We start from the raw sequence: 27,729 nt of genomic DNA, 5'->3' as shown, positions 1-27,729 counted from the left end.
AGGAAGTGAACTGACATGCATAACATATGAACCTACTATATCTCCTTGATGTGGATATTAAAGGAACCTTGAAAATACTTTATGGGGAAGTTGTTGAAGGCTTCTAATTTTAAATTCTTAACAGGAAATCATTAAACTGTAGAGGAGCCAACATAACAGACTGTTGCTCTAAAACAAGAGCTAAATGCAGAGCATTCACATGAACTTGTCAGATCTTTTTTTAATGCGGGTGTTTTATTTTCTTTTATGTTTACTGCAACCCAGATAAATTAATTTTCATCTTTATTTTCTTTGTATACATCAGTTTGGCAGTCAGATGTTGGGTGAGATGTTAAAGCAGTGCCATTATGGTCATACCTCAGAATATGAAGAAACTGAGATTGTACTCCAGATCCAGAGGGTGTTAAGTCCTTCCCTGGTCAGGTCCTGCACACTTTCATTTCCTAGGGAAAAACCTTTAAAAATGTGACTAGTATTCAGGTTTATTTTCTTCTTTTACATGAGATATGAATGCTTTATCTGAGACTGTGGCTGAGATCACTGACATATCACACAGGATGTGCAAGAGGTGTAATGATGTCCTAATGTAGAATAACCTTTGGTCACTATCAGCTTGTTGAAGCTTACTCAGAGGAAGGGGAAAGATTAATATGTAGCTGTAAGCACTGAGACATGAAGATTGGTCACCAAAGGCAGCTGAAGTGCTTTACAAATGCAGAAGGCTTTAAGAACATTGCTTTGCCAAAGCCAGATGGGCAGTACTGGTTTCTGCTGTTCTGTGATTATGAAGGTTGTGCCCAGGTTATGAGCTTTTTATGTATCTGAGCTATTGATGATTTTCTATTTTTCATCTCTCACATAAAATTAAATGTGGCTTTTACCAAATATGATTTTGTGTAATGTTAAAGCATGCTGTTGGAAAAAAGGGCAGGATGCTGGCCACCCAGTCCTGGTTTGTGATGTGGAATTAAGATGAAATTGGATGTACCAGTCTCAGTTCTTTTTATTGTCTGATGTGGCTGGGGGAAAGGAGAACTGCTGGGAAAAACGTCAGTGTCTGTGTGAGCCTTCTTCCTGTCACTCCTGCTGAGCAGGTAGACTTGTTTATTCCCTTGGTTGAGTGTAGACCTATGAAATGTCGAATTTCAGATTCACAGGAGGTGGTGTTTGAGGAGCCATGTAGTGCCCAACACTTTCCTCTGTCTCTGCTACAATGTACCTCTCTGTTCTGCACTATTTGAGCTCTGGGCAGGAGACCTGGTGCACCTTATTCCCCTCTTTATGTTGCTTTTTCTTTGTTTTGCTTTTCAGTCTTTTATCTAACAGACTCTGTGATGTCTTAACAAGTCGTGTCACTTTTATTCAGTTGTCAGCTAACCCAGCAGTTTAACCTGGGTTTAAACTACAGCTGCTTAATCTATTTTGACTAAAGATGGTGTCATTCTCTTTTTTTTTTTTTTCAAAATGTAACTAATTTAGTTTAAGACTATAAGAGAATTTTTTAAACTACAGTTAAAAACTAAAAACGTGTCATCACAAAATAAATTGTGGCTTTTAATTCTGAGAAATTATTTTCATTGGTTGAACTGGAGCAAGCAATATTGCCTGTAGAGCCCCTCTGAAATGGATTTAACTGTTAGCCAAAATGAGGATAAGCTATCATGAAAGTAATGTAAATATTTGATTGTATTTGGTTTAGGAGCATTTTATTTAAATTATTGTAACTCTTCTTATATTAAAAAAAAGCTTTCAATTTTGAGTGTTGTGAGCTGATGCAAGGGGGGCTATTTAACTTATATGTCTGAAATAGCTGGGGACTGTAGGCAGTTTCTACTTGGCCTTTAATTCCTTTAAGTATGAAAACAAGAAGAGCACTTGTCATTTTTATTACAAGCAAGAGGTGCATGAAAAAGATGCTAAATTGCTCTTCAATTATTGCCTATCACTTAGGTACTTGGTGTGAAAACTGCAGTGGTGCCCAGACTTCATCTTTATTAAGAGCTTTTCTCCCTGCACCCTCAACTTTTTTATCTCCTCTGTCCCTGCTTTTCTCTACGTTCCTGTTTCTGCAAGTGTCTGGCTTAGCTGAATTGAAGCTTCTTGTGAGGAAAAGGACTTCAGGAGAAATTTAGGAAATGCAGTTCTAGTCGCTGGTTGTGTGCCAAGTCAATTCTGAAGCACTTTTGTTCTCCAGTGTCAGTTTTGGGAATGCAGTTGTTGCACACAAGAACATCTGTAATGTATTGTGATTTGATTAAATTGATGAGTGTAGGTGTGATTTCTGTATGGTGCTGTTGTTTTGATTGTGAAAGTATTGACAGAGATGAGGCACTTTATTGCACTTGAAAAGGCAGAAGCAAAATTAGACATAAAAAAAAGACAGAAATACCTTGGAGTTTGAACTGGGCTTTCTTCCATGGTAGCTATTGTTTTTTTCCCATTTGTTTCCTTCTTTACAAAAACCAGAGCACCTAGAATACCTTGAAGTGAAGCATAGGGGTAGGAGTTAATCTGTTTGGTTCTGTTCCTGAGTAGCCTATGATTTTCCACTCTAAATTGTTTAGGAGAGCATTACCTATATTGAATTGTTCTGATCCTTCCATAACAACCTCTCTGGGTTTATGTATTCAGCTATGGAATAGGGATATCATGTATTTAATTATATATGTGGCAAATGTACATATATATAAAATACTGTTATTAAATTTAATGGTTGGATTTTAAAAGCAATTCTATGTTTGGTTGATGATCTGGTGATTGATCAGATGCTATAAACACCTGTAAATCAGGAAGAGTTGGTTATTTTATTGTGTGACTGTGGATTAATTAATGGTTGTAACAGGTTTTCAAATCCCTAGGCACTGTTGAAACTCCAGGCTTTGTTGGGGCATTTATTTTTTTAAATACTGCTGACTTAAATATGGTTAGTGGAAGGAAATCCAGAGTATTTGCAGTACTTAAGCCAATTATCTCTATTTTACTGACAGTGGAAGGATTGTTGCAAAATTCAGTAATGGTTTTTGGCTGGTTTAAGCTTGTAGCAGGAAGGGGCTCTGGGAGGTGCAAGTGGTAGATGGCAAATAAACTCATAGTTAGAATTTCGGCTATAAAAATGAAGTGCACAAACTCCCCCAGTATGCAGGGAATGGCTTAAATAGTCATAAGCTCAAACCCTGCATCATCATGTCCTGCGGGATGCTAATTCCAGGGAACCCACCGATCGAAATGCTTTGTGGTCTGAGCGGGAAATCGGGGGTTTCAGGTGCTCCTGAGCAGGGAAAGAAGGAGAGGGACGGGGCTGGAGGAACGTTCCTGGAGCAGTGCGGGGAGTGTGTGCGTCGAGTTAGTATCTGATTTCCCTACTGGTGGTTAGTGAGTGTACAGGCAGGTTTGAGCAGAGCGCCGGAGGGACCCGCAGCAGGATCGGGCCCCTCCCGTCCCGCGGCCGGAGCTCCTGCGTGCCCGCCGGCAGGGGGCGCCCTGGGGTCCGCGGGGGCCCGGCCGCCCCTTCCTGTGGGGGCGGTTGGGCGGCAGGGGGCGCTGCGGCGCGGGCGCCGTGCGTTCCGGCGGGGCTGCGGAGGGGCGGGCGGGCGGCCCTGCCCGGGCGGCGCCTGTGACATCAACAATAGTCGGCGGCGGCGGCGGGCGGGGAAGCATCGCGGGCGGGGAGCGGCGGGCGCCGCCGCGCCGAGCCTTCCCCCCCCACCCCTCCCCGCTCCATGGAGGGGCTGTACTCGCTAGGGGTGAGCGTGTACTCCGACCAGGGCGGCAGGAAATACATGGAGGACGTGACCCAGATCGTGGTGGAGCCCGAGCCGCCGGCCGAGGCGGAGCGCGGCCCCGCGCACAAAGGCGGAGCGGCGCCCAGAGGCCCGCGCGGCGCAGAGTCCCTCGCCGAGAGCGGCCGGCGGCGGGGAGGGAGCTCCCGGGGGCCGGAGGAGGAAGCGCTGCCGCCCGCCTCCGCCCGGCGCCCGCGCCGCTCCGTGGCCTTCTTCGCCGTGTGCGACGGACACGGCGGCCGGGAGGCGGCCCAGTTCGCCCGGGAGAACCTGTGGGGTTTCATCAAGAAGCAGAAGGGTTTCGGCTCGGCGGAGCCGGCCGAGGTGTGCGCGGCCTTGCGCAAGGGCTTCATCGCTTGCCACCTGGCCATGTGGAAAAAGCTGCGTAAGTTCCAGGCGACCGGCGCCTTCCAGCCGGGCCCCGTGTCCTCCCGGGGCAGCGGGGAGCGCTGCCGGCCCGCGGCCTTTCCCCCCGGCCGTGCCTTCTCCCTTGGGTTCCTCTTCTCCTTTCCGCAGGGCCCTGCAGTGAGAACGAAGGGGAGAGCAAATCCCCCAGCCCACCTGCCTGCCCCCGAGTCGCCCCTCGCTCCCTGTCCCCCCACATGCTGGTTTTCCCTGAACGCGGGACGTCCCGCTTTTCGCCGCCTTTTTCTCCCCCCGCCCGATTGTGAGATGCGGGCTGGGGAGCCTCGATCGCTGCCGTCTGTGCAGGGAATAGGGAGGAGAGGGCGAAAAGCGGCGTGATTTGAGGGGTTGACTCAGGTCATTCAGTGAAACAAGAAAAAGTGAAAAGCAAACTGGGGGAGAAAAGGCGGAATGAGAGGGTGAGGACGACTTGCGGGACAATTGTGCTGTGTAGCTGAAGCCCGTGTGATTATAGAGCTGCGGTTTGTTTTCAGGGTGTTGCAAGTTGGGCCTTTGAATTCGGTGTGTTGGGAGGTCTTGATTTTGTTGCCTTGGGGGACTGCATGGAAGTCCTGCCTTAGGTTTTCCTTGTCACGAAAAGGGGGGAAAAAAAAGTAATTTCAGCAACCCTAAGTGGGCTGGACAGTTTTTTCCCCTAACGGTGCCTCGATTCCAAGTGTTTCTATGGAGTCCTGATGGAAGGGTTAAAAATGTGGCTGTTTCAGAAGGGGTAATCGTTAACTCATTTTTATCGTTTGAGCTTCGGGGAATATGCAGAGTACGTGGCAGAACAGAAAACAGTGTCCTGATTCTACGGATTGGTTGCTTAACTGCAGTAGGGTAGCGGTTGGGGTCCTGAATAGGTAAAGGAGAGAGACCAGACAGGTGACAGTAATCATTGTACTTTTCCTTCTCCCTGAGATCTAGTGAGACTACTGGATTGAGTTTCTGAAAGGAATGTGTTTGTTTTTTTTTTTCTTGGCAAGATGAACGTTATGGCTTAGAGTATGTTTGTTGTTTTATATATAATGTGTGGTGTGTGCTGTATATGCATTTGTGTTGAGAAGCCCCAGAAAGAAAACACAGGAGCAGTGAACAGCGTAGGCAGGCAGGCAAGAGGGCAATGCAGCAAAATTGGCTCAAAAACCTAGACAGCAATCCTGACAGTTGGGCTTGGGAGGCAAACATAGAAACCAAGAATTGCACTTTGAGCACTGCGAGGTTTCGGCAACGTGATTCAGGGCGAGGGGGGTTATAGTGTCAAAACAGTTTCGTTTTCTTTTTCCTTTTTAGCAAAATAGAGAAGTTGTGCAAGCATCAGATATTTGAGAATATATGGGGGAAGGAATAGCAAGGTTGAGGGGACACTGTTATTGGATACAGAGGAAGTGAATTTTAGAAGCACCAGAACTTGACCACGGCCTCCGTGAGTGGCACATGAGCATGGTGGAGAGAAATATGTGAATAGGGGAAGATGGTGTGGGGGAGAAAGATAAGGAGTTGAGTTGTCTAGTTGTAGCATGCCTGATCTGTTGTTTGTCACTCTATGTGTGAGTACAAAATGGAGAGAGGTGGAGTGAAGTGACAGAATGCAGGAAATACTATTTTAGTAATGAGTGTTTGGCAAATGGTACTTGGGTTGTGGAACCAATTTAAGTTGTTGTGAGAAGCAACATTGCTCTGGGTATGAGCATTTGATGACAGGTTTAGGTAGGCTATATAGTAAACTTCTCTAAGTAGCTTGTTTGGTCTTATGTCTGCTGCTAGGATTTTATAGGACAAAAACATTGCTATTATCTAGTTTTCAACTTCTCTTATGGAATCCCAGTGCAAGTTTTACTTACAGTGGATAGTCTTCCATATCATCATACCTAGAGCAGACCTTTAACTGGCTGTTGGTGACACTAGATGTGAGAAGGACACACTGGGTATTTTGGTATCTTGAAAGCAGGGCAGGAGAATAATTAGCATTTTTTGGTGTGAAAGATGAAGTCTTTATTGCTTCCAGTTGATGGCTATGGGAAGAGCTCCTCATAATCGGCTGCTTTGTTAGTTCTTGGGAAACTGTGGGGCCATCGCAGTAGCTGTCCCCTGTGATAAACAGGGAACATGTTGATGAGGGAGAGTAACAGAAAAAATAAACCAGAAAAATACCCCTTTGTCATTGCAGATTTTTGTTGTTTAATTATAATAAGTAATAAAGTTATCTTTATGCTAAAGAGCTTCTGAAGTTCTAATTTGAAGCCTGTTCCTAAAACTGGCACTGTTGGGAAAGGTGTTTACAAGAAGCAAGTCCCAGGTTTTGATGTGCTTTTAATGGGAATTGCAGAGGTTTGTCTATCTTTTGTAATACGTTGTGTGTATAGCCAAGAGCTTGTTTTAAAACATATTTAGCTTGATATTATTAAAACATTTTTTCAGCATTACTAGTTACAATTAAGGAGTTGCATGCTTCTGCTTTGGTTATAACTTCCCATTAAATTTAATTTAAGCAATAAGAGTCAAATAATATTTTGATCTCTTGTGTAATATGGCTTTTAGTAATTGTCACTGAAAAGTCATACTTTCAGGATTATTTTTAGAAATATTTAAGAGTTTATGTACATTTTCTTACTTGAAAAGTACCTAGACCACCTGAAGCAATGCAGATTTTCAGGATAATGTAAAGCTTTTGTGGTCTATTGTATTAAAAATTAATATGGTGTGTTTCTTTTTAAAGTTTACTAAGTGTTTTAGAATCAAACCAATTTGAAATGAGGTGTCGTAGTTTGACTTAATATAAGTAAAAACAGTAAAATGAAAATGAAATGTTTTCTTTAGCAATTCTTTGATTTCCAGAATAATCCTGAATCAGTCTCAAAAACGAACAGGAGCAGAACTTCCCAAACTTAATTTTGGATCAGTCACTGTGTTTCAGATCACACACAGACATCAAAGTGAGTTTACTTTTTAGACTACACACAGGAATTTGTTTTTCAGTTAGAGAGGTGGTATCCAGGTGTAGGATCCCTATTTTGGTGTCCCAGGTACACTGGGATGGAGGGTTTGTTTTAAACCAGTTTCTACACTTCTGTCCTGTACCTCCATCAGAAGAAGGGTGAAAAATGTAATTGCAGGTTGTGTTCAAACAACTTAGAGTTCTGGAAAGCTGCATGGATTTTTCTTGAAACTGTCAAGTGCTGTAAGGAGCAAACTAGATTATAAATAGGTAGCTTTGGATTCTTGAACACTACATGTTTTTTGTTTTTTTTCTTGGAAGAGTAGGAAGTGCATCTGTTAAACTGAAAAATGTATTTTGTGGGTAGGTATTGTGAGAGTCTGTACCAGGCAGTGTTGTCAGTACTCTGTGAGACACTGATGTGGGTTTACCTCCTACTCTCCATTCACACCAGCTGGGTCAGTGTGTGCTGCTCTGTTTCATAAATGATGCTATTTTCAGATCTTATAATGTCAGCTTGGTGTGGTATGAAAAATGGGCAATAATTTGCTCTGAACTTAGCAACATAATGTGTTAAACTCGAAAGTGGGTGGCACTGAGTATTGTTACTTTGAAGGGATGTTACTAATGCCAGTTTGTGCTTAAGAAAAAGCTTGTGTTTTTATTGGAACTGGTGTGGCCAGGTAGGAAAAGAAGTGTTATTTGTGTATTTAAATAAGAGTGGCAACTGGAGCTGATGTTTCTACTAGAGAATTTAATGCACTGATGGTCTTCACTGTTATTTAGCACATATTCTCAGTTAATTTGTTAGAGGGAAAAAGTGCTTTTTGTTCATACCTGATAATATAGGGTTTGTTTTTTTAAGTCAGTATTTTGTTATATATCTAAATACAAGAAAAAGAGCAAGGTAACAAGAATAGGCTTTAAAAATAGCATTTGGTGAGTTTTTCTGGGTCATGGTATTATGTAGGGAATGGATTCAGCAAGGAAGAAAACTTCCTCGATGGTAATGCCCTGTATATGTTTCTTTTAAGGGGTTCCATATAGTTTGCACTAAAATGTTTTGTGTTTTTTTTTTCACATGAAGGAGAAAGAAAAGATGAAACCATGTTAAATTTCATGGAGCAAAACAGTTAACTGCTGCCTAGGACAGGAAGTATTGACATTTTCAATTTGCTGGCTGTTGTGGCAGCTACAAAACTAGTTGAGTTTACCAGCTCAAAAGTTAAAAAATGGAGTGAAGGGCAGTAGTGCTTTTCAAGTAGAGGGAAAAATTGTTTTAGAAATATGCTGTTATATTGCTAAGTTACAAGATAAATAAAAATGTGCTTCTGATATGTGGAGGAATTTGGTGTCTTTTTTAATACTTGAGCTTATAAAGAAGCTTAGAAGTTGTGATGCCTGTGTTATTTTATGATGAGACGCAATATCTGAAGAGAGGAATATGCTGTGCTTTATATAATACTTATTTCAAAACAGGAGGAAGCCTTTATAAACTAAAATCCCTTGATGGTAGGCGGATCTAATTTCTGGTTCTGCTGGAGCCTAAAATCTGAGGTTCCTTTATAATTCTTTTTCTCACAAGTGGGTGATTTCACTCTTTGTATTCTTCATGCCCGTAAAGACTAATTTGACTCTGATACGTTTTATTGCTATTGAGGGGTTGTTACACTGACAGAAACTCATTAGTTGCAGCTTGTTTTCTGTTAAGTGCATGGTTAAAGTCCTCATTACTACTTGGCTTCCTCCCTCATTTGCTTTCCATTTGGAATGTGTTAGATTTAATATCCACAGTAAAAATTGCCAGACAAAGCGCTTGCAATAAGCTGATTGAATGTTTGTGTTGTTGTAATAAAGCTACTCCTAGGGAGAAAGTGTATTTTAGAATTTAGAACACAAAGCTAGGACTCTGTTAGAACTTAAATGTTGAAATTTTGCTGGCTATCCTTGGTAGCCAACACTGAGGAAATGCAGCTTTTATCACCAGGCGGTCTCTAATTCTGCTTCTCCTTCAGCACGTCTTCCATGTTTTCTTTCTTGCCTTGGGCATATGAATGTGGTTCGATGGCACTAGAATTTAAGTTCCCAATTTTTTGCTTGTGCTTAAAACTTTACAAGTTTAAAATATCCATTTTTACAGTGAGGAAGGCGTAATTGTTTTTTTTTTTCTTACGTGTTTGTTGTGCCATAGGAAAATAAATAACAGTGAGTGCTGTGGCAGCCTGGCTTGGGGATTTCCTGCAAACAGAGTGTGTATCACAGTGGAATTTTTATGTTGTACTGTGTGAGCGTGACTTGTGAAGTGCAGAAGATAGAATGTGACAAGGAGATGAGTCTCCCTTCTGAATTTGTCTGAAGACATGAGTGGGTGCAGTGAAGAAACATGAGGTTGCTGTTGACAGTTGAAAGCAACTGATAACAGGCAGTTTGAATTCTGTTTTCTCTGGGTACTGCAGGAGGGACAAGTGTGGCTGATCTTTCTTAATTGTGATGTTGTTTCAACCATTTTGTGGAATTCTGGAAGAACAAAAGAAGGTGGGAAAGAAATTTGGTTTGGGCATAAAAGGGGGAGACTAGTGTAATAGGAAATGAACGTGTGTTGAGGGCAAAGCAGTTGTGAAAGGAGATTTTCCTAACCATGCACAGTTCACACTAGAATAAGTATTGCTTGGGATTCAAGGCTTATCTTCTGCAGAAGGTGTGATGTTGGCTTATGGAGAGCATACTTACTAGTCTGCATTATTCACTCCTCCACTAGGAAATGGGAATAAGTTGAGATGTTATTCAACTTAATGTTTTTCAGCATTTAAAAGTAAAGTAGTATTTTCTTTCCTTCTGAGGTGATCAGGAGTGTCCAGAAAACCTGATTGCCAGTCAAATGTCCAGATGAAATGACCTAATTTATGATGTTTCTACCTCTTCTGACAGGGAAGTGAACAGTAGGTCTTAATGATGAAACATGTGATCAGTCCTCTTCAAAACTCAAGGAGCACTTATTTCCCTATATTCTAGTGATGCTTGGAATATTACACTTAGGAGACAGTGTTTTGAATCCTGTTTGAGTGCTTTGATACTGGCTCTATGTATGTGTGTCGGTTGAAGCTGTAGCTAGAGGAGGGGTGGTATGAAGGGGGGTGAGGGCTGAGGCCACTGGTTTCTGGCCACTATATTGTAATGTTATACGAGCCTCTGTGACATGTTTCATCTTCAAAACATTGCCAGTTCCACAGAATTAAAAGTCAGATGTATTTTTATTTGCTTTTTTTCTCATTGCAGCTGAGTGGCCGAAGACCATGACAGGTCTCCCAAGCACGTCAGGAACTACTGCCAGTGTGGTCATTATTCGTGGGTCAAAGATGTATGTTGCTCATGTTGGTGATTCAGGAGTGGTGCTCGGAGTCCAGGATGACCCCAAAGATGACTTTGTGAGAGCTGTGGAGGTGACACAAGATCACAAGCCGGAACTTCCCAAAGAAAGGGAAAGAATTGAAGGCCTTGGGGGCAGGTAACTGTCTCTGTGCTCTTTACTTCACATTTCATCTCTGGGTGTTGTTTGTGTCTTTCTGACTGAAGTAGGTGTAAGCTTGCTTGGTTTTGAGGAGGCAAGCAAGCTGCTGAATCTCAGTCTGTGTTACATCCCTTATGCTTTTTTCTCTAGCTTGTTGGTGAATAAGTTTGTGATCACACTGTTGTGCTTTTTGCTAGTGGTTTATGGTATAAACAGAATTTTAACTTCCTGGTAGATTGCCATACAGCTGAGATGTGGTTACAGTTCTAAATGTTCACTGAAGACTTCAAGAACAAAGATACTAGTATTTGACCTATTTGTCATTAAAATCTGAAGGGGAAAAAAAAAGCCTTTCCATGTAGATAATGATACAAACTCTGGAATACCTGTTTTGTCAAATGGTGGCAACACAGCAGTTTTGACAAAATACCTTATAATTTCTCATGCATCCTGCATTGTTCTTGAGGTGAAAATGGCAGCTGTTGAGTAGGCTCTTAAAAGCTTCTGTTTAAGCAACATAAAAAAAAATCTTAGATTTGAAACAAGATGCTGTATTTGCTGTGTTTAAATATACACTTACAATGTTAGGATATTGCATTTGAACATGTATCTTTACATAAGTGATTTCTTCACTGTCAGGAGCAGCCGGATGTTAGAACATCCCAGAGTTGTAGTTGATGTGTGTTCCCTGTGGCTGAGGAGGAGAGCAGGTTTGTCAGATGGCACTAATGTTTTGAGACAAACCTCAGGGCTTGCATTTGGCGTAGCTTCACAGGAGCTCTGTTCTTTCCTTCTGCAGTATTGCACCAGATGGATGGGCACGGTTTCCTTCTCTGAGCAGTTCAGAGGCAGAGATCACTGAAGGTTTTCCTGTTGACATCATTCATAAGAGAACTCTGTCAGCTCATTAACCCTCAGATATTTGTATCGTTAGCAGGTGGAAGTCGAGCACTTAGCTGGATCAGGGATGGTAGCTTTTCAGAAAGGGTAACTTGCGGTTTTGCTAGGCTAGTAGTTGTAGGGGTTTCCAGCTTGTGTATCTCAGAAAGTGAAAGTTTCTGAAGCTTCAAAGAAGCATTTCCTGGAACTTAGTATCAGCAGGAAGGGTTAAAAAAATATTTTAAAAATATTTACTTTTAGTCTTGCTCTTTCTGTTTTTCCCAGGCTGGCTGTTGTAGGCAGTTGTGAGGTGGAACTGTGCATCTGTGATTATTATGTCTTCTCTTTCATGTGAGAGAACTGGGAAAAGTTAATGAGAGAGCATAATTGAATCTTCCATCAGAAATTATATTTTCCTAGTAACAGTCTCTGTGTGTGGAATGAGGTCTTTTAGATAGTGACTGAAGTTGGCTTTGTGTGGCCATTAGTTGTATGAATGGTGAGATAGATTTTTTTTTTTTAGGATGTGGTCTTCATGAATTTTCGGGCGCTGTGCATGCAAAGGGATGGAGCTAAACATGCCCTTGTTGTTAAGGCCTTTGAAGTCTCAGGAAGTGTCTTGAATAGCTTCAGTATGAGGAATCTTGAGGCTGTTCCAGAGCCTCTTAGTTTCTAATTACCAATGGCTGTTCCTTGGATAAAAGCTAGCTTTTAAGTGTTTAGTTCTTAACTTGGTTGGGACAAAGCTTTGCTAGTTCCTTGTTCCATTTCCTTTTCTTTCTTAATGGCTCATGCTCTCTTCCCTGCCTGTTAACAGCTGACTCGTTTACTTGCTCTGAAGCTTCTCTTTTGCCCCAGTGCTTGGTGCCTTAGAGCAGGTGTTAACATTCAAATGCAGAGCTGCTTCTTCCTATCTTCTGCTTTTAGCAGATAGCAACTATGAACAATTCCTCTTTTATTTTTGCCTCCTGTTGGTGCACCATTAAGAAAATCCCTACAGGAGGCTGCTCCTTTCTCTTTTGTTTTTTCAGCTGCACTGTTCTGCTCTTCACTGCCAAACTTTGGCAGATGGAGAAAACTACATGATCTTTGCACCCAAGTGAGTTGATGTTGATGGTCCTCATCTGAGGAAAGCAATTTAAATTCTGCTTTTTCTTTGGCAGGTTAAAAAGATATTTTTACATCTGGTTGTTGCAGTCAGCCAGAATTTCTTCCAGGTTTTCATTCTTCTGCTTTTTCTTCTGCCCTTCATCTCTCACTTTTCCCTTTGGCTTAATATGGAATAAAACTAAGTGATACCATGTGTTTTGAAATATTTAATTGTTCTGTCGTTATTGACTACATATTTGCATATCTACCTGAAAAACTTTGCTTTTGTTGCCATTCCTTTTTAACCCCTGTCTCTTTCTGATGGTTTTAGTGTCATCAACAAGTCTGGGGTGAATCGTGTTGTTTGGAAGAGACCTCGTCTGACTCACAATGGCCCCGTGCGCCGCAGCACCATCATCGACCAGATTCCCTTCCTGGCAGTTGCTCGAGCACTTGGTAAGTCATGTCCATGTTAGGAAAGTGAAACACCACTGCATACAGGCCACCAGAACTGAATTAGACCCCCATGTGTTTGCCAAAACGTATAGTTTAGAGGGATTTACTTGCTTGCCTTGATTACAAGGCATTCTGAAATGTTGAGCCTTTTAAAAGTTTTTTTTAATACAATATGGATTTCATTTAAAAAATAAAGCTGTAAAAGATGCCCTTGAGTGAAGGACTCACACTCTGTGACATGTGCAGGATTTTCAGTGTTGATTTTAAAAGGATGGTACTTCATTTCTATTGCGAATGAAAATGTACAAAGCACAGTATGTGTCTCCGAGATGGAGAGCATGTTTGTCTTTTCTTTACTGAAATAATAGGACTGTAATTTTTGAGTAGATGAAAGAGTAAGTTGTGAAGTGTTCAGGTTGGATGGAGTTTGGAGCAACCTGGTCTACTGGGAGGTGTGCCTGTTCATGCAGGGGGGTTGGAACTAGATGATCTTGAAGGTCCCTTCCAGCCCAAACCAGTCTGGGATTCTGTGATAACACACAAAATACTTTGGTCTTCCATTTGTGGTGAATCTATTCTTTCAAGACAGCGCAGAATGAACAAAGGGATGAAAGTCAAGTCTGTTTTTTCTGTAACTTGCCTTTACAAGAGTATTAGTAATAGGCAGCTGTCTTTGAGGAACACTTTATTCAGAGGACAAAAAGGCATGTCACAATACTTAGCAAAACTGGTATGAATGGTTTTTGGGAAGTACTTCATAACTTCAGCTACCTCTTGATCAGGAGTGTTAGTGTTTTCTTCTCTTTGCTCCAGTGACAAATTCTCTATTCAGATATACCTGGTTATAGGTTCTTTTTTATGGAAATGTGGTATCATATTTTTACCTGTGAAAGCTGTCCTGTGACTTAATTTCTTCTTGGCAAGCTTGACAGTTACATGGTAGTGTTGTCAGTGTTCCTGGATGAGCTGGCAGTGTGTCATGGGGACAGTCTGTTCCTGGGTCTGTGGTTGTCTTGATAATTGCATGGCATTGCTGTGTCTTATTTCAAAGGCAGGGGTATCTGTTCCACATGGATTTGTCTGGTGTTAAGAATAATTTTGCAGTGATAATTAACATTGTAAAAGATAGCTGTATATCAAGGAAGGACTCCCAGGTGGCAAGGTGGCTGAATGATGGTCTTTTAATAAAAACAATGTCTAATTTTGTAGGCCTTTTTCTCTGTATCTCATGAGTCTTTATGTGTCTATTTAAGGCAAGATAGATGCTTATCTTATGGTTATTGAAATCGACTCGAGTTTGAGAAAATCCTTCAGAGTTAATAAATGCCTAGCAAACAGATCTCCATCCTCTGAGCAGTGTACCCTCTTTTCCCCTTTTCTGCAGAAAGGTACATGTTCCTCATAGATTACAAAAAGCTTGTGCTTCATCTTGGTGAATCTTTCATTTTTTGCAAGTTGTTTCTCTTAAGAGCTTGATGAGTTCTGATGAGGTTCTTCTCAGCAAGTTGAACAAAAGAGTTTGGCTGGGTTTTGTGTGATGGGAATTCGTGGAATCATGCATCCTCTCATTACATTCTTGCCCATTATGTGGGTGAAGAGATTTACTGGATAGTTTCAGGTTCAAGAAATGAGCATACTATCTTTTAAACAATTCTTGCTTTCGAAAGTTAGCAGACTCTAAGGCTTAAAAGAAGGCTTTGGCATCTTCAAATCATGGAGAAACAGGTTTACAGTGACTGTTGGTGTTTGCCTGCTTAAGGAGCACTTCCTAATGTCTTCACATCCCCTTCTGAGAAGGTATGACAAAACTCCAGGAAAAAGGAACACAACTGCTTCGCTCTGTAGGACCCAGATGGTGCACAGACGCTCACAGTTTGGAAACAGGATTTAACTTCTTTCTGAGGCCAGCATGCCCTTACACTGCTTACAAAAGACCTACCACGACTAAAGCCGTTTGCATTCGTGCTATTGAAGCCTCCTCGACCTCTTGGCTGCCTCCCAGATTGCTACCCTGGTTGGCACAGCACTGCAGAGTTGGAGCCTCTCCAAGAGGAGTAATAACTGTCAATGTTGACATATACTGGTTACCAAAGCTCCAGTCAATCCCACTAAGATCTAGTACAGTGATTCTCTTTGCTAAGGCCAATCTCTGTTGTTATTCTTGATAGAAATCCTGTGTGGATCCCAGACTGGACAAGAGTTTTGAGTAGGAGAGCAAGAGTTTCTCAATACTCTGCCTTTACTGTCTTTAAAGTGGGAAGATTATCTGATTAAGTCCCCTCAAATTTAGAATGTGTATTTTTAAAAAAGTTGTCTTTTCTCTTACAGCATCTTAAAATATGCTGGTGTAGTCTCATCCATCATTCAGTCTAGCACTCATTGTGAGGAGTACAGCAGAGGTTTTAGAAACAGCAGGAGTAAAACACTGTGGTAAAGTATTGCATTGGCCAAATATTTGGACAGCAGAAAGGATGCTGGTGCGGTGGAAGTCCTTCTGGCCGGATTAATTCTGTTGACATTCACTTTGTTGTTCTGATTGTCTGCAGTGTTTTTCTGCCCTAAAAGAAGCATTTGTGGTATGCACTTTTTATTACCACTACTCCTCACAACAGTTGTGAGGGCATTGAAGTAATGTTTGGTTTATTTATAGCCCCATAACAAGTCAGAAATACTTAGGCTTCCTTCTATCTCAAAATATCTGTATGCTTGTTTTACTGTATACAGGTTTTAAGTCTTGTAATGAATTTTCTTTAACTGTGTGAGAGTATTCTGCATTTTAAGCAAAGCTACTTCTGCTAACCTTTTCTGGGCAATGAAAACATCTTTATACCAATTTGCCTTCTGATAAATACTTAGGAATCCTGTGCAGTCTCAGAGTTGTTCACCTCATGACTTGCTACCTGTTCTGATCAGAAGAGCATTTTGTTTCATTAGAGTGTAATGGGATGCTCAGGGCCAACAAGCCATCATGTAATTTGTGTGTGCCATGGCATCATGTATTACTATTTCTTTGTGGAGACATTAACTCCATGTGGCACTTGAGAAGGCAGAGTAGACTCTGGTGAGCATGTTCACATGTACATGTCTTGGGGAAAGAATGCTGAGAGGGGAAATAAACCTTTTCTGTGTGTGTAACAGCCAGACATGCTAGCAGGAAGGTTACATGTCAGCTACAGGCATCTTCTAAATCCATTAACTTAGACCTGTTTCTGGGATGATAAACAGAGGGCTATAAATGTACAAGATGTATATTCTGTTCCCATGTGCTGAACCCATTGGGGAAAAATGGAATGAAGAGTTTTTATCTTTGGAAAGTTTTTGAAGTAAAATCTGGCCATGTGTGAAACTTTCAAAGATGGTACAAAGTAGAGGGAGTATAGAAAAGCTACAGTCTGAGCTTTGAATATTTTATGGTATAACATGAAACAAGGACAGTGTAGAAACAAGTAGACGAAATATGTGATTAATTGCTGAGCTTTGTAGGTTGACTGTAAGTGTAACTTACACTCATTGCAGTTTTCTTAAGTTGCTATTTAAGCTCAGATCCCCAGCTTTCACTCCTTATCTTCAGCTAAGCAAATGATGTTAGGGTTGTCTTTTTGAAGCTTGAAACTCTACCTTAGTGTTAACTTCAAGGATTTAACTCGAGGCCAGAAATGGAGTAGCTCTCTGCATGCCATTTTAGCTCTTCACCTCTACCTTTGTAGACCAGCTCTTGCAGCCTTTCTCATGCAATGTGTATTCTCATGGTGTAGCCCTGGGCAGACACCTTTTTTTCTCTCTTGCCTATGATTTTGCTAACAGACAAGCAGAGATGAGCAGTTGTGATGAAGACTGCCTTATGAGCAAGTTTTAATTCACCAGTCATTTTAAATTTAGATACTTAGTTTAATTTGCTGTTGAAATACTGTTCTCTTGCCTGTGTTTTCCTTTTCTATGCAGTGTTGAGGCTGGCATTCCTTTAAAAGAAGTTAGACTGAAATAGTATGTAAAAGCAACTCCTGAAGGAGTCGTGAAGGTTTTAAAGCCTCAAGCGCTTCTGTGTAACTTTCCTGCTTGTTGTTTCCTTTGGTTTTGTCCCCATCCCTCAGCCTGAACTGTCTCTAATCATTCCTGGGTTGCAAGAAGGGGAAATCGCGTTGCTCTCATCTCTGTGCTGCTGTGAAGATGCCCTCTTGTGGCTGTAGAACCAGGTTGCCTTGGGTTCTGGTGAAAACGTTTTCTACCCCAGCCAAGCCTGAATGGTTTTAAGTGGTTACTGTCTGTATCCTTGCTGAGATTTGTCTCACTTCCTAGCAGAACTGGCACATGGGCAGTGAAGAAAGGAAGTTCTCCCAGTCCTCTCTTTATACTAACAGACGTTTGAGATAAAACTTTGATTTAAAAAGATCTGGGATTAATCAAACTGGGTTTTTGTTTTGGACTGACTTAAAAAAGTAAACTTTTTCCCTCTATTAAAACCAAAAGATATTTTTGTATTCAAAACAGCATGCTCCAGAAACATAAATGAAAGACTTGGTTTATATGACTTTTGGACATACTTTTGCTATAAGAAGGCTTTGGGCTTAATCCAATCCAGTCTACTTCTATGACTGGTGTTTTTGTTTGCAACTTCAAGTACTTTCCTGGCAGCAGCTGAGTTCTAGTAGTTTTTTTTCACTGAATTTTAAAAGGTAATAATAAGCAGGTAAGCTAGACAACATGTTTTGATATATTTGTGTATGTAGCTAAATTAGTTTTCTACTCCTTTAGTGTATAATTTCAAACATCTATTTTTCCCTTTGTAAGATGGGATGTAATTTTGTGTAGACCTCTGTATATGGTGTTGGTTCAAGTCATGACTAAGAAACAGGTATGATTTTTCTGGAAGATATGAAAGGAACAACATTAGTACCCTGTTTTTGTTTGGAAAAGGAATATGCGAGCCTCACACCAAAAGAAAGATTCCTGGTGTGTAAGTTTTTAGGCAACATGATTAAGTTTTGTAACTGTCTGGGTTTTAATTCACAACAAAAATAGTATAGCTCACAGAGTGAAGTCAGAGCTTGGCATTCCAATTCTGTAATATTTAGCTTTTGACACAACACATCACCTTGCTATCTTGGCTTCCTTGTCTGCTAAAGGGTCACCTGTCTGTCTGCTTGCTCTGGGACAGAATGGAAGATTTCCGAGCAGTTTGAAATGTCTAGGGAGAAGTGTAAGTTCCTTTCTGGCTTACTTTCCTCTCCCTTTTTCCTTCCCAGAATTTTAACAGAGGGTACCATGTAAAGTGACTCTTCCTAAGTTTGTCATGTATTCCTCAGATGCTGTGGATGCTGTAGCTCTCCAGCTGGCCAGAGAAAGATACACAGCTGACATTAGTATTCTATCTATGCAGCAGCTCTAAAAAGCATTGGCTTCATCTGTAGTGCTCTGCCCTTTAGGGGAAAAAATAAATAAATTAAAAAATAGTGCCTAACCCTGGTGACCTGGGTTGGCCTTTGCTGACTTGGTCTTGAAGGATCTCTATGCTGTACTGTTCTCCCCAGGATCACTTGCCTGCTTTATTTGTCTGAGTTTTATGGAAGGAAACTGACAGAAGACTAACACTGAAGGCAAATTTTTTTCTTTAGGGCAATTGCAAGTACTGGCTGTTTCTTTCTAGGTTGAGGAAGGAAGAATCTGGATTTTCTGTGTGCCTCTTTGTGGATTTCTTCCTTGGTCAAAGAACAAAAACTATTTTATTTTTTTTACAGTTCGTCACATCTAGAGCTCCATTTAGCTTTAAGGAGCTCCAGACTTGTCTGGAGCTGGTCATTTAATACCTGGTTGTGTTTTAATGCTGTTCTATCATACAACATTGTAAATAATTTGTTGTTTATCTCCTAGAAAGTGTTGAGCTTGACCAGATGATGAGTACAGTTAAACTTAATACTCAGAGGTTCAGTTCTTACTGTACATTTACAGCAAGCTTGGAATGCTGCTTTGACAGAGGTGATGCCACAGGACATTATTTGAAAGAATGCATTTTGCCAAAAAATGCATGTTTAATAAACTTAGTCTTTGAATCTGTGAGTACTTGAACTAGTCCAGCTCCTATTTGCCACTTGCTTTCAGGAAAAAATGCTCTTGTGATATCAAATTTTCTTTCTGCCTCTGCCCCCATTAAGAACAATGATAGTATTGTAGAGATGTGGCTTAGCTGCAGATTTGCACCTGAATTTGGTCAAAGATTTTGACTATTATTACCAGGTAGTCTGGCAGCTGTTACAATGCAGAACATGTCAGGCCAGCTCCTGATTTGTGTGTCAGGCCTGCAGGGCAGTGTATGATTGCTCCATGGCCTTCAGAAGAGCAGCTCATTCTGGAGGAGACACGCATTCTGGAAGGCTTTTCAGTGGCAACTAGGAAGGTTGGTTCTGGTCAGGGATTTGCCCTGTGGTTTGTGAGGTGTGGATTCATCATGTGTGTTCTGGAATCTCTCTTTGCCTTTCAGCATATTTGTAATCTTTGAAGTCCCCTTTATAACCAGTGTGATATTCCTGATTATCCCCCTGAGGAGCCTTCTTCCTCTCTGGGTATGATTGTTACTCAGCTGTTTTCTCAGGAAGAGCAGCAGATGGACATGATGACATGTATGTAGATGAATCAAAATTAAATAGCATCAGGTTATTTTTATCATACAGCACAGTATTTTTGATTAAAAAATGATTCAGCTAATAACATTTGTAATTTCTTCTAAATGAGTATGAACAAACTAGCTAATAAAACAAAAAATATTATGGATGTTGGAAATGGATGCTGCTCTTGCTTCCAAGATCTGGTTGTTTTAAGGTCCCAAGCCCTTGTTTGATTTACCTGCTGAGTCCATGACAGGCATGGTGTGAAGAATTCTCAGTGCATGGAGACTGGAGACTTTTTGTGGCGATTCATATACAATAATTGCTGTGTGGGAGCTCAGCTCTTCAGTTACAGTATTTATTTTGATCTTGTTGCCAGCTGGCTTGCTTTGTTGTGAGTCTGGGAGGGAGAGTGCACCTCTACACAGCAGGCTTGGCTTTTAATTAGCACTTAGTAGAAGCATGTGTATGTTTTCTGCTGCTGCAGTGAAGGTGAATTGGTGCTTTAATGAGAATGGACCATCCATGCTTGCTATGGCGGAGTAATTGAGTTGAAGTATTCCCTTTCCTGATTCTGGAAGAGTCTTTTCAACTGGTTGATAGCTTAAGGCAAAGCTAATGGAAGGAAGCAGGAAGGCAAAAAGCTTTATTATCTTTAAAGGGTGGTGATGGATGCAGAAGAAGGCTATGGGCATATTTTCTGAAGCCAGCAAAAAACGAAACCATGACAAAACCTTACTCATTGACTGGAGTTCTTAAGCTTCTGTATGCTTTTCAACTCTGACATTTTAATTAATTTCTACTTTCAAAGTCTTGTGTTCTGCACAGAAAAATCTAGCCAGTGCCTGCAAATAATAATGTTACTTTTGTTGCTTATCACTACAGGAAGCTGTGGATGAACACTGAAGAAAAAAAAAAGGAAGAGGTGTTAGCACAATGTAATACCATTCTTGATTGAAAGGCTCAAACTTAGAAAAAGCTTTTATTTATTTTTTTAAGTATATCTGATAAATGCAAGTGAAATAAATGGAAATGGAAATGCATTTTTATGATGGAGTGGTTTTTGAGTGTGGTTTGGAGGAAGCACTCGAATCAATAAATGTTTTGGTTCAGATGTGTTATTCAGACTTGGTTCAGGCCATTGTTACTGGTGAGGTGACCCCAAACTCATTTGCACAGCAAGAAAGATTTAAAAATAGAAAGGTTCACTGCACGAGGCCTTCCAAGGAAGAGGCTATAGCTCTCATTTTCAGCTTTCCTGCTGGAACACGGGAACATTACTTGTGCTCCTGTGGCATCTTTCCAACTCCACAGTTTGGCACATGGTGTTCAGCTGGGAAGATGCTCTAACACAGCACTGTGTGGCTCTGAAAGGGATGCTGGTGCTGTGGGAGGAGGAGGAATGCAGAAGAGAAATTAATAGGGGAAGGGCTTTGGTCTCTCCTCCTTTGCCTTCTTACTTTGTTCTTTCTCTGGGGCACATGCACGCACAAATATGGACACACCAAGACCTGTGTCTTTCTGTATTGCTTGGGTGGCTGTGGAGGATCTTACTTGGCTGTTGTGTTGTTTTTCTTCTTTTATAAAAAAGGTACTATAGGACCTGGAGTGTGGAAAGGTGGAGTTTTTAGTTTGGGGTTAGTTTTTTGTTTTCTCTTTCTGAATATGCTAGTTTTAAGAGAATAGAAGACCTGTAAACAGCTTTGTTTGGATGTGTTTTTATTTAAATAACTACATCTTAAGAAAAATGATGGAAAAGTGTCAGAAGCAGAACAGCAATTGTGCTGAAATCAGTTTGTGTTACAGGCTTGAGACTGGTGGCAATTGTTTTCTGGAAACATTTTCCTAGGGTTTCCAAGATCGATATTTTCATGAGTAATGGAACAATTAAAAAAACATTTTCTTCTTTACTAGGTGATCTTTGGAGTTACGACTTCTACAGTGGTGAATTTGTTGTGTCCCCTGAACCTGACACTAGTGTTCACACAATTGATCCCCAGAAGCACAAATATATTATCCTTGGCAGTGATGGACTGTGGAACATGATTCCACCTCAAGATGCTATCTCCATGTGCCAGGATCACGAGGAGAAAAAATGCTTCATGGTGAGAGCAGTGGCTATAAGTAATTGTGGAAATTTAGTACTTGTTTCTTCTAAATATTGCTTAGTCTGGCATGCATGAGAAGTACCTGGCAATGGCATTGGACTTTAGGCTTATTCATAGTTCTGTAACAAGATGTAAGTTATGATGTGGCTGATACTGTGCTTGCACACACTGGCAAACATCATGTATGTTAACACGGTTTAATTATTTAGTTGTCATTTTGGGGAAATGGGACTAGTGGGATGGGATCTGTGAGTAATAAAGAAGAGAACATGTTCCATCTCTAAGGATGTTTTACAACATATTGCCTGGAAATGAAATTTATTTCACGTTAAAATGTATGTTGCAATGTAGACAGTTGTTTATTAGTTTTTACATGGCTTGTTAAAAGTCTGAATTAAATTAATCTAGTTTATTTTACAAAACAGTTGTGAATTTATGTAGTGGAGCATGTGAGCATCAGATAGTAAATAGTCTGTAACCCCCCTGAGACTTTTGGGAAGATTGTAGGATGTGTTACAATCAGTCTATTTATGGAAGTCATTGCCTCAGTTTTATGGTTTAAAGCACCCATATATCTACATGGACTCTACTGCAAACTGATTTTAGGGTTACATTTCATTATGAATAAAGATACAGTTCAGTTAATATTTCCTCTTGTGTTTCTGAATCAAGCTACTTTAGCAGATGATAAATAGGAATATGTATCTCAGGCTGTGCCAGATAAACTGCCCATCTCCCATCTATAAACTGGGCCTGATGGCTTTCTCTGTCCCTTTCCCCTCATGTACAGGGAGAGCACAGACAGTCCTGTGCCAAGATGCTGGTGAACAGGGCGCTGGGCCGGTGGAGGCAGCGAATGCTCCGTGCTGATAACACCAGTGTCATCGTCATCTGCATCTCGCCGCTGCAGGACAGCAAAAGCAACTTGGAAAATGAAGAAGAATTGTATCTCAACTTGGCAGAGAGTCCCTGCTACAGCAGCCCTGATACGAATGTCATGACGCCCTCCCGCTGCTGTACCCCCCCTGTCAAGGTAACCTTATTTTTTCAGTTTTAAATGTTGCACTTTTGAGTGTGGAGCCCACTAAATATCCCTTTTCTTCCCCTAGTAGTAATTTCTTTTCATGCAGCTTACTGAGATGAGTAGGATTGGGGAACAGGGAAATGGAAAATCAGTCAGACCTTTGCCAGTGACTGAAGTAGTATTTTTAGAAACTATTGGTCTGTCAGCTCAAACTGCTATTTAATGTTGCTTTGTTTTTTTTTTATTGTGGTTTTTTTTCATTGCAGAAGACTAGGCAGTATGCATGGCTAGATAACATATTTCAGTTATAGGACAGTAACTTGACAGCAATTAACTGACCATGTCCCTAAGACTTCCATGCACAAAGCTTTGGAGAAGCAGACAACTTTTAACAAGTTTCTTAAAAGCATTTGGAACACCAAAGGCAGAGTATTAAGCTTCTCAGAATTGTTGAATTTAGAGATACAATGTTTTTGTAATTCTTACAATCCTGATCATTTATTATTAGCTGTTGATTTCTGTTCTCTCCTTAATGTAGATGAAATTATTACTGTGACTTTATGCCTACAGTTCCTACAACTTTGCATGGTTTAAGTGTTGTCCAAGATCCCCCACAAAATCAGAAACGGGCTTTTGAAGGGGAGGAGCCAGGCTGTAGGGATCAGAGGTTGGAAAAAAACACAACCTCAGCGTGTCCCCATAGAGAATAAAGTTGGGCAACAGTTTGTTTTCCTGTCTTGCCATGTACTTGGACAGCTGAGGAATTGCAGACTGCTTGTGGATGTGTTTTTAATCTTGGTGTGATTTGGTTTGGCTGTGGGGTTTCTTTTCTTAAGATAACCCATGGGTTAATGTCTTCAAACACATTGTTCTAAAGAGTGTTTTATTTCTGTGTTGGGACATCTCATTATCTTCCTCTGGTTGATTTAATGTTCCTTGTTAAAGGAAAAGATATAATAGAAGGTCTTTCTTCAGGTTGGAAGTTTTAACCAGGAACATAAAGCAGAGCTGTTCAGAAGGTTGTTTTGTTTCCCTTTAATAACTGGAGTGTAATTATGAGTGGATGTTTGTTTCAGTAATTACCAGCTGCTCCTGATTTAAGTAACTGCCCTTTGATGTTGTGCAGTATCTTTGGATAACTGTCCTTTGGGCAAAGTTAAAAGAAAGCAAAAATAAGGAAAGGAGTCCTTCACATTCTGTTGGTAGAAACAAGCTACTAATAAAATGGCAAACTCAACCTTTCTGTTTCCTTCCCATCCATCCAGTGTAGCAAAATACATGAAAAGAGCTTAGAATCTAGCAGAATCTTGAGTGGACATGTCAGTGAAAAGAGGAGGTGACAATGGAGAGGATATCTTCAGAGAATGGAGAGAAGCATGGATTGCCTTGACTTTTAACAGCTGTTGCCTTCAAAAACAATTAGTTTGGAAATGGAGACCAAATAAAAGTTTCTCAGTTAAACAGAAGTGTTTCTTAATTGCATATCCTTCTGGCCACAATTAATACCAAATTAACCCAAATATTCCTGAGGCCAGTGATAAAATTTGATGGATTAGATTGCTGAGAAATGAAATTGGTGATTCATGTTTGGTTTTCTTGTTGCATTTCTCTTTAGCAGCCCATCCACTGACTTCATTTGGCTTCCCAAAGCCTTATCTACTCTCAACTATTCATACCAAGCAAATAGACTTTGGCAATAGGAGCCACAGTGTAAAGTGTCTTGCACAATAAAAACATGAATGTTGTGGCTAGACACGCTTATTTCAAAAATTAAATGGAGCAGATTTAGTAATGTTGCCAGAGCTGCTCAGTGCGTGTCATCTAGCTTTCTTAGGGGTTCTGCAAGAACTGAGTAGGAGAATAACCTCTAAAATTCCATCCATAAAGGTCTTTCCTCTGGTCTTGCTATGTGTAGTAAAAGAATATTCTCTAAATAGTTTTATCTACACATGGGGAGCAACAGGGGAGCAGAGGGAAGTGGACAACCAAGTCTAGATGCTAGAAACTATCCTGATTTTCAGAGTGTATTTTATTAAACCTTAGTATTTTTTCAAAAGTGCTGAGCAGTCATGGATGTCTTATTGAAGTTGAACTGAAGTTGTTTTGGGTTGTGACTTAAAAAGCATTTGTTTATTCATATGAGATGTTAAGCTGTGTGTGCATTTGAGTTTTCAGCAGGTTATTTTCTTAAACAATCATTGTCATCAGCCTTACATTGATGGCACAGGGAGTAATGTGGCCTTGAAATACACTCTTGAAGGACTTACTCTGTAACTAGGGATTTCTTCACAATTAAATCTTTAATAAGGTCATACTTCGTATCTTCAGGGCACTGCATAAATACTCATTTTCATAATCCCCCTGTGGTTACTGAAAATGAGTATTGTTCCCATTTTCCTGTTCGTAAAACTGAGAATGAGGAAAAAACACTTAACAAAGGCTGCAGAAGTCAAGTAGCTGAAGGTAGAGGTAGTTTAGAATGTCCCTGGCTCTTGGGACATCATGGTCAGTGACCTCACTTTAACGTACAGAATGATTGTGCTTCTGAGAGCATGGGTAGATGTGCTGTGAGGAATGGAGTTGTTTTATTTATAGGTTACAGCATAAAATGAGGCAATAACATGTTATTTCACAGAGCAAACAGTGACTATTTTGAGAATAGCTTTGTCCAGTGCTCCACCTTTCTGTGTGCCATCAGGACACCTAGGGTGAAGAGTGTGTCCATCTCCCTGATAATCTGGTTATGCAGTAACTAAGACTTCTAAATGTAACAAAGGTCAGAAGACTTTTTCAGCTCTTTGCCCTAATAGTGTTTGGCCACCTGGTGTAGAAAATCTTCAGGAGGGCAGTAGAAGTGTGTGTAGGGAAGTCACGTCTGCATGTTGAAAAATGCTACTGTTGAAAATCAGAGGACAGAGACTGCAGGTGCTGCTTTCTACACAGCTTCCTACATAGCAGGTTCCTCAGTGCTTTATAGCAGCAAAAAGGAAGGCAGGCTGAGCAGCCTCTGAAAGAAAAGATTACCTGTCTGCTGCTATGAGACACTTGCAGATTGGATGATTGAAGTAAGTCCTTTTGTGAAGCTGGTGTGCACAAAGTATCAAGTTCAGAGCCAGACTGAGTATGTTCTGCTTGTCAATGTGGAGAAAAGAGAACTCTGTTTTGGAGTAGAATTTTTCTGTCTCTGATAAGGTTTTGAGATATTCTGTCACACAGTCTCCACTCTCAAAGGATAATGTGTGTGAAATAATTATATTTATGCCTAAATGTGTTTTTTTTTTTCTTTTCCCTTAGCTTTTAGAAGATGATCCATGGCCACGACTGAATGCTTCTGAGCCTTTTCCTCCCCTCATGCACAGCAACATGATCTCAGAAAAATACTTAGAGCTGCCAAGCGAGATTGCCAAAAGCAATTTACCTTCATCAGGAGCCACCCTGAAAGATTCAGGCCCACAGGAAGAGAAGAGCAGCAAAGCGTTGGCTTTGAGGATACAGGAATCCTACAGCAATGGTTTGTCAGTCAGTCTCTCCCCTTCCAACTCTGCAAATTCAGGCATGGACCAAAAAGGCTGCAAGGTGTCCCCTAATGGCCAAACAAAAGCCCAAGATGCAGAGAGGACACCCACAGCAAACTTTAAAAGGACATTGGAAGAATCTAACTCTGGCCCAGCTATGAAGAAGCCCAGACGTGGCCTGAGTCGAAGCCTTGGTGTCCAACCAGAAGGGATGTCCACGACCCCGCAGCGCAGGAACCCCGGCAAGCTGGCCATGCGCCGCAGCCTGCGCGGCCAGAAGAAGCTCAGCAATCCCCTCTTCCACCCCCCCAGGAAAGCAGTCTGCGTTTGCTGAAGGGGCCTTTTGTGTCTGGAAGTGTCTTTTGGTCTGGTTAACATTTTCAAGTTGGTGCAGAAGTTTGAAACTCTTCCTGTTTCATCTTTTTTGTTTTTAAAGTAGAAACTTCTTTTGGTATCGAACAGCTTTATCCCAGCCTTGTACTTGCTTGTATTATAACTGTGAATTTTGTAGATGTGTAGGGTATAAGTCACTGTAAAATGTGTGTAAATTTGTATTCCTTCATATAAATGTAGTCTCTTTTCCTTGTATAATTGTTACAGCGGGGCTAAACCTTGTTTTAAAAAAAAAAATAATTAAAAAAATCCTTTTTGTTAATTTACTAAAGTCATGAATTTGTATACGCTTCTTGTGATGAGAATTTCACAACTTTTTAACTAAAGTAAATTATTAAACAGAATGGAAGATATGTATTTTCGTAGTACTATACGTTCTACCTAAAGTGTGTCTTTTAGAATACACTAGGTCTATATTTTGGTTTTAAATTTTAGATTTTTCTCTACTCAGAAATGAAATGTACGTGGAAGCAGAGATGTTGAGTCTTGCTTTACACAGCTCAATGTCGACTTCTTTATGTTAATTAAAATACTATGCAGTATCTTATTTAGTGTTATTTTTTGTAACATTAATCGTCAAAAGTATTTAGCAAAAAAAGTGTGTGTTTTAAAACTCTTGACTCCCAAAAGCATCCCAGAAAGCCATTTCCATCCCCTCTTATAATTAATGATGGCATTTTTATCCAGGCATAAATGTATGCCCTACAGAGGCATGAATTTTCTGCTATTCCAATACTGATGGTGCTGCTAATACCTTTCAAAATAAGTTCTTAAATTATTTTCTGACTATTTTCATTGAGTATGTGGACCATGTGTATGTTCACCTAAATAAAACATGTGAAAAGTTGATGGGGGTGCTTTTTTTAATTATTTCAAGCTTAAGTTCTGTTGAGCACATTTATCTTTGAGTTAGTCCAAAAATTGAGTATTCCCCTTTCACTGCGGCTGGTGAAACAAGACATCCCACATAGTTTTATTATGGGACTGATCTTGGCACTTCATACTGAATGTTTAGTAATACATAGCCTGCAATTTT

At 40.6% G+C, this 27,729-nt stretch overlaps 1 protein-coding gene across 1 annotated transcript; it reads left to right on the top strand.

Moving 5' to 3' along the window:
* Positions 1–3,680: 3,680 nt before the first annotated feature.
* On the top strand, positions 3,681–27,540 carry PPM1D (protein phosphatase, Mg2+/Mn2+ dependent 1D). The gene is made up of 6 exons (XM_051636005.1): positions 3,681–4,164; positions 10,399–10,627; positions 12,930–13,054; positions 21,568–21,758; positions 22,552–22,794; positions 26,080–27,540. Exons 1-6 carry the CDS (start codon positions 3,720–3,722, stop codon positions 26,632–26,634), a joined length of 1,788 nt encoding a protein of 595 aa, XP_051491965.1. The 5' UTR covers positions 3,681–3,719; the 3' UTR covers positions 26,635–27,540.
* Positions 27,541–27,729: the final 189 nt, after the last annotated feature.

This window comes from Apus apus, chromosome 18 (genome assembly GCF_020740795.1).
Source record: "Apus apus isolate bApuApu2 chromosome 18, bApuApu2.pri.cur, whole genome shotgun sequence".
Classification (NCBI taxonomy): domain Eukaryota; kingdom Metazoa; phylum Chordata; class Aves; order Apodiformes; family Apodidae; genus Apus; species Apus apus.
The sequence above is the reverse complement of the archived record's forward strand: the minus strand, read 5'-3'. Positions and strand labels throughout refer to the sequence as shown.